The following is a 9,114-nucleotide window of genomic DNA, read 5'->3' as shown; positions in this document are numbered from 1 at the left end:
GGCATCTTTGCTTGCTTTGAAACTCCTTTGTTCTTTATTTTGTGTCCGTCCCACCTCTTTGTACCTGTGGGATTGTCACTTTAGCAGCACCTAGGACCTATTTTCCTCTGCCCGCGCGCTCTCCTATTCCCTCTTACCTCCCTCCCCTCAGAACCGCTGTGACCGTCAGCCCTCCACCGTTGGACTATGCCCCCATCAGTCAGCTGAGGGAGGGGCCTCTATGCTGCTCGGGGCTCCCACCTGGACAAGGCTCGGGCCGAAATCAAAGAGGAGATGGTTAGGTAAGTCTTTTGACTCCTTCTTCCTGGCAGATTTTGTTTGTTTTTTTCTCTAAACTCTTGTGGTTGAGAGTACATTTTTCAGTGAGTTGCTCAGTCTATTCGGTGTGAGTGAGTGTGTGTGAGTGTGTGTGTGTGTGTGCCAGTGTGTGTTTGTGTGAGAATAGCTGTCCCCCAGACACCGTGGCGAGACTTCAGTTGAGTCTCAGGTGAAAGGGAATAGCTCACATTCCAGAGCTGCTCTCATATTTAGAGATCTTACTTTTGCTAGTGAACTGGTGGGACGACGCAGATATTCTTCTTCAGCTGGGAATATTACATAATGCTGCCTGTGTATCTGTTATTGATAAGAGGCTTTTTGATAGAACAGCTCTACTTATCATATCAGTTGCTGCTGTGTTACACCAAAATAAGACAGCTGCTTGTGAAGGACTGCCACGCTAATTCAGAACTCAGTGTTTTCATATAACGTCAGTGGCGTGATGATGGCATATTTATCCTTTGTGGACTTTTAGCTTTGTGCAAGCTTTTTTATAAACAACAATTTGTAGTTATTTGACCATGAGGAGTTGTCTGTGTAGTTCTAGACAGCGTACATCTTCTTCTAGTGTGTTTTATTCTATAAGCTTATTAAATCGGTCCTTCCTGTAATGATTAATGACTGTGTGTCATACCAGCTGCATCTAAGGAGCTTGAGTTTAAATAAGGCTAACATTTATAGTTTGGATCCCTTTGAAATGTCACTGGGATGGTGGACAGTTTATACAGTATAGTAGTGTCTTTCTGTTTGACAATTTAACATTGAGAGATAAGAGTTATGAAACAAAAGGACACATTTAACCCTTAAAAGAGCATAAAAAGCCTAAAGAACATACAAGTATATCAAAATTACAATCAGCGGGCTATCCCCTTCTTCCATCCATGACCCACAATATGATATCCACTCATTTCAATCATGGAATAATGAATATATGAATGCAGTTATTATGAGACTGTAACTACATCACCACTAGTAGATATGAACTCATTTTCCCATGAAAATGAAAATGATCTGCTGTCTGGCTCTGCAGATAATGATCACAGTGCTATTGTATGTACTTTCTTTTGTTTTAATTTTCATCTTGGATAAGCACCGTTTGAAAACAAGCTGTATTATACAGCATTAATAAGCATGCTGAACAATACCACAGTTTCAATCGTCACATCTGACTTGATTAGCAGTTATTAACAGTTTATTAACTCTAAATAAAAAATATTCTTGTCAGCAGCAGACGTCTTTATTATCAAAGGCTGATTGTAAAATGGAGGTTTTGTAAAGGGGAACACTGGACGACACTGAGATGTCAATGATACTTTGATGAAGAGTAACACAATGAGAAGGACAGCTCGAAAAGGAAACCCGGCTCTACTCCACGACTGTATTCTGATTAACATGATAGTCATTTAATGGGCTGTTTAGGATATTAGTCCTATTATTGGATTAAAACACTCATGGGAAATTGGAATATCCTGACTGGAAAATCAGAACCCAGACTATGTGAGCAGGTTTTCGTCGTGGTAATATCTACATTAAGGGGATTAATCAGAATTCATCAGGTCTATAAAGGCCCTGCATGCTTTCAAAGTCCCTATTCATACTTCAGTGTTCAGAGTTTTCTCACCAGCTGTCAGTGGCTGACGCACATAGATGCCCTTGACTGACCACCACAGTAAATAAACCCCCCAAAAAAAACCTTTTTTAAGACTTTCAAAGTGGCTCACGGACCAACTGAACTCTACATCCGGTTTGCTCTTCAGCATTCAGCCTGTGTAACTTCTCACTCGTATCTGACTCTTTCAGCTGGACTCACAGTGACGTGAATGTGACTATACAGGGATGCTCAAAAGTCTTTTTTTTTTGCAAGTCTCAAGTCTTCTATTGTTGTAATGAACGTTCATCTGCTGCATGTCATCTGGACGCTATATCTATGGAATGTATAGCATGTACCATTATCATCATTTCTTTAGCTGTTAGCATACAGTATCAGCATTGGTTAGCTGTTTTGTAAATGATCCCTTTAGACATGCCGTTGCGATACAAAATAAAAAAGATAAATAACTGTATTTTGCCCTTAAAAATAGAAACAGACTAAAGTTACTCAGGGTAACATGAAAAATATTGCTGACATTATTAGGCATGCAATAATACGGGTATTTTTCAATAACACAGTACAACGGTATTGTATATTTACACTGGGACTCAAACAAATAACAGTTTATAATCGACTGTAACTTAAGACTTCCCTCTAGCCTCTCAGACTTAGAGATGCTTTCACTTTTTGCAAGTCCAAGTTCCCAACTCTGCCACTACGTTACTCTCTATAGTGAACCATGAATGATAAACTGATTTAAAGCTGTTGTGCAAACCTACTGCACGTCTCGATGACGAAGTAGCTTCCTACTTTCATTTCAACCCTGTTGTGCGGTTCTCGATATCAATATTTCTGTCTAGTTCATGCTTAAAATCCTACTTTTTCTAACCCAGTTTGGTACTAAGAGGATAGCTGCATTCTTTAGAAACTTGTCCATCGTGATGTGTAGATCTTTCAGGGATATTGCTGCCTGTACTTTCACTACTACACGAGCTCGTCACAGCTCACTCTCGCACTATGGGGTATTACCTCTTTACCGCACACTTTTTGGGAATCAGTTGATTTTTAAATCTCTGACGTCTGACTTCATCGTTTATTCCCATGTCAGACCGGTGCCAGAGACTTGTGAGGGAGGTTGCAAATCCCTCAGTGATGGATTGAGGTTGATAAAAGTCATAGTTAAATCCCTCTACAGTGTGATAACTGGAAAACAAATTGTATGGGAAATTTACATCTGACGTGACGCAGATAACGTCTCTGCGGTGACTTCAGACTGCGTTCTGCTTGCTGAACTAATAGCTCCATCTGTGTCGTATTAACCCTGTTTCTAATTGACTCCTCAAATATTGATTCCAGCTGTCATTTGATGAAGGTCATGCTTTGAACGTGCTTTATGAATATGTGTGCAGGAGCCTGTGTTAAACACAATATGTGGATGAACGTGTGCAGGGGGGGGGGGGAGTGGAGCCGGTCAAAAGCTTTGTCTGGCTTTTCCTCATATATATAAAAGAGGAAACTAAATAGATCCTGTTCTGTGTTGAGAGTCTGCTCTCTGAAAAAGCAATAAATGATGTGTTTACTGAAGATGGACGAAAGGATATTGAATCTGCCATGCTAACAAATAGCTGCAATTTGTGGAACAACAAACAAAACTGTTATTACAGCAATGAGAAGACTGGCGGAAGTATATACTGTCAACGTGATCTGATTCATTGTAGTTGTAAATTCCTTTGCTTAAAAACATAAAACTTATTTTTCAAATCTGCTTATTGATGATATCTTTGACTTGATGGTTAGCAATGTTACATCACATGCTGGAAGAAGATCCGTAGGTCATATCTGTGTTTGTTTTGTGCAAAGTTGAAATGTTTGTGTGTTTTAACAATTTTGTTCTCACAGTGTGACCTATTTCCTGCCGTTGTCCTTCACTGGCCTTCTCATTTGAATTTCCCTTCTGTTATTGTGACAATAAAGAATGTATGATTGTTGTTTATGGTACTTCCAGTCCGTGGATAACTAAGTTGACCTGTTAATTATGCTGTTTGCACACTAGCTCTGTACCAGCTGATGTGATTCTGGGCTTTGCGGTTAAAGGAATAGTTCTACATTTTAGGAATTGTGCTTGTTGGCTTTCTGGTGGGAAGATAGATGAGAAGATTGAGAAGATAAATATGAAGCTACAGCCAGTGGTCGGGTTTCTTACCCATAGCTTAGCTTAGCGAGGGGACAAAGCTGTACATGTGGGACAGTGTGTCAAAGGCCTTTTCCTTCAGCTGGTTGTTGCAAAGTATCAGTTCAGATTTGAGTGAATTAGAAATGTGACTAAATGGAAGGAGCAACATCAATCGGCAGTCAATCTTTCTCTAGTCGTCTCTCACATATGAAAACATTGCCACGTTATGTAGATGAAGCTAGATGGACACTTCGCTTCCCTTACAATCTAGAAGGGGTTGAATGCAGCGGAAACAATTAGTGTGTTAAGTGTACTTAGCCAATGATGTGAGCGGGTCTCTTTTTACTGCATGCTTAAATGGAACATCCTTAACGCACGTTTTAATTAGCCGATGTTCATGCGTAACACCGCTCAGGGCAGTTATGGTATTTGCTATTTAGGCAGCGGCAAGCAAAAGTCGTTTGTTCTCCAGGAGGTCCGGTTGAAGTTAAGAAGTCAGGAGCCACCTTCTGTCGACCCACCCCAAGCTGAGGGAGTTGACACTCCCACCCACTACTGACGAACACTGGCTATGATGACATAGAACACTCAAGATCTAATTAGCTTGAATTATAAAAAAAAAAAAAACGCCCTTTATTATTTAGGTAATGTGTTCCTTAGAGGAGTGCTTGCTCTGGCATCCTTATATTACAGCACCAAAGGTTCGGCAGAATGCAGTTGTAGCCACTTTATGCTCCACAAGAAAAACAAAGACAGAGGTACTTTCCTGTTGTTAGGTTTTTAAGAACAAAGGATGAGAGAGCCTGCAATCCTCTATAAGTAAGGATATTATAAACGTACATTCCATATGGAAACATATTGTGACTAACATATTTATTATTGTGACACTTCTACTCACCACTAGGGGTGTTATTTAATCCTACTAATAATGCGTTTAATACTGAAATTCTCCACACTGTAGTGCATTTTTTTCAAATTTGAATCAGAAGGATTGTAAACAGCAGCAATACAAAGGCTGGTGAGTTCTCTGAGCAGATAATATGGCCGGCATCCTAAAGGGTAACTTTGTTATTTTTCAACCTGGATCCAATTTCCCCATGTGTTTGTGTCTAAGTGACTAATGGGGACAATAATGAATGAAATTAGTCGAGTATTGAGGGAGAATGCTGCAGACGGCGAACAGGCTGTAATGTAATTGCTCAGAGCGACTCCTGTCCCTCTATGTACGTCCACTTAAAGTGCTGAAAGGCTCAGGATCTTATTATAAGTGTCTGATAACATTATGGAAATAATACGCTTTACTTTACCTTTCGCTTGATCCGGTCCGTTTGTTGTTGTTTAAAGTGTCGTTCTGATATCTTGCATTGCATCCACATTTTTTCGAAATCTGCCAAACATGTCTGTCATGACATTGAAAATCATTTGGACAACAGTAAGATAACACAACACCGATGTCGCTGTGGCGCTCCTCTGTCCAACTGTCACTCACTTTTTTCGCCATTGTCTTCTGGCAACAAGTCAAATGGCACATTAGCAAACCGAGAGCGAAAGGTAAGAAAGGGCCCTAATGTGGTCAGAGACTTATAATGACATTCCGAGCCTGCCGGTGGCAAAAACAAGCAGTTTTAGACCGTTTAGCGGCCACCGGCTGCAGCATTCTCGTTCAATACTGGACCAATTTCAAAAATTGTTGTTCTCATTAGTCACTTAGACAAAAAAAGTGGGAAAAGAGGTTGAAAAATACTGAAGTTAACCGTTTAACATAAACAATTCAACATCAGGGAAACATTATCCATCAGCTTTGAATATGTTTGAGTCTGCCTCCCCTCGTCCTGCGCTCTGTGGGCACAACAGTCTGTAAACAGAGGCACAAATACATACGCATCACTAGATGCTAAATTTGTGATTTTAGATGGCTCCACCATATAACCAACTTTACTCTGCTTATGGTCAGTCTGCCACTTATCACTAACTGTCACCTCTGCAAACAGAAAACATGATATATGTCTTTACCAATCTCTACGCCTAATAGTGTGTGTCAACACTGGGAGAGTTGCTTGAGCAATGTTTGCCGTTGAGCAGGAAGCTGGTTCAAATGTACAGTCCACACACAAGTATCGAGAAATAGCTTCAAGTGAAATTCTGACTCGTGACTCATCAAAGCTCAATAATAAAGAGTCGAAATCCCAGTCTGTGGAATATTTCTACAAATCTTTACCCTATCACAGGAATGCGTTGTACTCGTTGTCTCTGTCACAGGTACAGGGTTGTAAATGGTCCTTTTACAATGCTTTCAGGATATGAGGTGCAATATAAACTTTTCTGCTCCATTAATGATTAAGGCTATGTACGCAGGCCGCCGCTCTGTTTGTCCATACATTATCACGAAGAAACACAGGAGCCAGATATTATACAAGAAACTAATCTCATAACCTCTGTGAACAAAACTACATTTTAAGTGTAAAATTAAAAACGTGTGCAAAAAAATCATATTAACCGTCTTGCAGAGAGTTAGATGAGAAGATTGATACCACACTGCCCGATAAAGCAGCTGGCTAGCTTAGCTTAGCATAAAGACTGGAAACAAGGGGAAACAGCTAGCCTAGCTAGCTAAAATATATATATATTTAAAAAACATCTGCCTTCCAGCACTTCAGAAGCTCACTAATTAACAAATTATATCTTGTTTGTTTAATCTGAATAGAAACTAAAGCTTTAACAATTTGTCAGGAGCAGTTGCCAGGCAACCAGCAGAGACTCAAGGAAAGAAATACAGAAAATTATTGTTTTTATGTTTTTGTTTGGATTCAACATACGAGATACAACGTGTTAATTATCAAGCTTTAAATGTGCTGGTAGGAGTTTTGTTTTTTTTTCCCCCTGCTTCCAGCTTTTATGCTAAGCTAAGCCCAATGGCTGCTAAAGCTGGCCTCATATTTACCTCACTGAAGTGAGAGTGGTATCGACCCTCTCATCTAATTCTCTGCGAGAAAGCGAATAAGCGTATTTTCCAAAATGTTAAATTATTCCCTGAACAGAGGCAGCATGTGTGGCAGAAAATAATCAGGCTATTGTAAGTGTGTGTGAGAGAGGGAGGAGAACGTGTGTCAGCTTATCTGTCAGCAGCCAGGTGTTCATTAGAAAACCACTGAACTCCCACTTTTTCATTTAGAATAACAGATTCTTTGTAACAGCAGCAGCTATATATAATATTAATATTTATTACTTGAGTTTTGTACGTCAACTCATTGAGCAGGGCTACTGTATCTCCGTCATTTGTTCTTTTTTGAATGACAGCAGTCTAAATTTGAACTTAATCAATGGAGCAGTCAATCTAACTTTGCTGCGTTTCCTTGTGCCAGGGTTTACAGCTTTTTATAGCCTATGACTGTTGATTGTAAAGCCTGACATTTCTCTGACAGTTTGACGAAATAATAATATGTAAACACACTGGATGATTTTCGGATTAGTCACTGAAGCTGTTACACGAGAAACGAAAAGGAATCGGACAAAAAGACGACCTCCCGAGCGTTTCACAAGCTTTACAAAACTGGCTAAAGAAATATGCTTTGACAAATCAGGTGACACTATTACAGAGGATCATTTAAGTAATAATGATCCACATCTCTGGAATCCTGCTTCAATGACTCAGTGGCCTCGTCATCGGTGTGAAAAGAGGATGAGGAACTCCCTTCATAACGCTTGTTCTGTTCTAGTGTGGTACTGTACATGTGGAACCTGAAGTAGGAGTGACATTTCTAGAACAAAGGCTCAGTGGAAATTATAATGAACCTACATGTAATCATAATGTATTTCTTGGGTATTTCTTCTGAAACTTGAAAGTGTCTGCAGGCGTGTTCTCCGGACTCAGGAGGAAGTATCAGTTACAGGGACAGGCCTGACCTACATCTGTTTCCTCAACGGTATCAGGGATCCTGCTAAATATGACAGAGGATCTCTGCGTGACCCATAACAACAGAGATAGACTAGATCAAAATTACAGTGTGTTAACATCAATGAAAACACAATGAAGCATGCCTTGAAGCAACATAACATCTCTGAGGATATGCATTGTTGATGATGCATGGCTAAATGAGTCATGATTGACAGAACAGTCGTCACATTAGTGCAGCTTTATATTTGGTTCATAGTGATGACTGTGGGTATCATTGTGCGTTCGTCTGTCTTTTAATACTCTGCAACTTCCCTACCCAGTCCGCAGCATTCAGCACCAAATCCATCTGCTTCTCCTAAAGATGCAAATCTTTGAAAAATACTTAACTTAAACAAATGGTGCATTTGGTGGGGACTATTTTCAGCAATAGTTTGATGGTCAAGGCAATATTTATGGCTGCAGGATGGTGCATGTGGGATTGACTCAATATAAGATATGCAATGAATTCAAGTGCAAAAAAAATGAACTGCAGCACTATTCTGTACTTGTCCGACTTGTTTTAACATGGTTTCCTGGTGTGTTGTGGCTGATGATGCACATCTATAACCACAAATGTTTTCATAACGCTTTAGAAGAAATTACACGGAAGATTTGAACCTGCTGTGTGACAGCTGATAAAGATTAAACACAAAGCTGTTCAATCACATCTTTCCAATCTGTTTTATATTGTTTCATAAAACAAGTATTCATTGGTGCACTCCCTCTGCTATGCCACCTGTTCACTGTTTATGAAGATCAATATATCACACTGATATTTTAATCATCAAATCCCATCTTCTCTCCTCATTCTATTCTTGTCTCCTCCCTTAATCTGTAGTATTGACGGCAGCAAAAACTGTTTCAACCTTGAAATATATTGTGTAGTCATGGTTTCAGAGAATATTCAGTTGACTAAAGTAGTTTTTGTGTGTGTGTGTGTGTGTTTGTCCTTCTGTGCAGGTTATTGCTGAAGATGCAAGCTTCAACTGTCTCACCTGTGACCAACACTACTTCAAACACAACCACCATCACAAAGAGCAAAGAACAAATACTCATCCAGAGTAAGTATGTGTGTGTGTGTGTGTGTGTGTGTGTGTG

At 39.8% G+C, this 9,114-nt stretch overlaps 1 protein-coding gene across 1 annotated transcript in view; it reads left to right on the top strand.

Moving 5' to 3' along the window:
• Positions 1 to 9,114, top strand: part of ncmap (non-compact myelin associated protein) — a 12,994-nt gene continuing 3,880 nt past the window's right edge. The window contains exons 1-2 of the mRNA XM_031847786.1: positions 1 to 281; positions 8,977 to 9,077. Of these exons, the coding sequence (XP_031703646.1) occupies positions 274 to 281; positions 8,977 to 9,077 (109 nt within the window). The 5' untranslated portion in view covers positions 1 to 273. The remainder of the gene's footprint in view (positions 282 to 8,976; positions 9,078 to 9,114) is intronic.

The sequence above is a fragment of the Anarrhichthys ocellatus genome, unplaced genomic scaffold, assembly GCF_004355925.1.
Source record: "Anarrhichthys ocellatus isolate YVR2014 unplaced genomic scaffold, GSC_Weel_1.0 scaffold7, whole genome shotgun sequence".
Classification (NCBI taxonomy): domain Eukaryota; kingdom Metazoa; phylum Chordata; class Actinopteri; order Perciformes; family Anarhichadidae; genus Anarrhichthys; species Anarrhichthys ocellatus.
The sequence above is the reverse complement of the archived record's forward strand: the minus strand, read 5'-3'. Positions and strand labels throughout refer to the sequence as shown.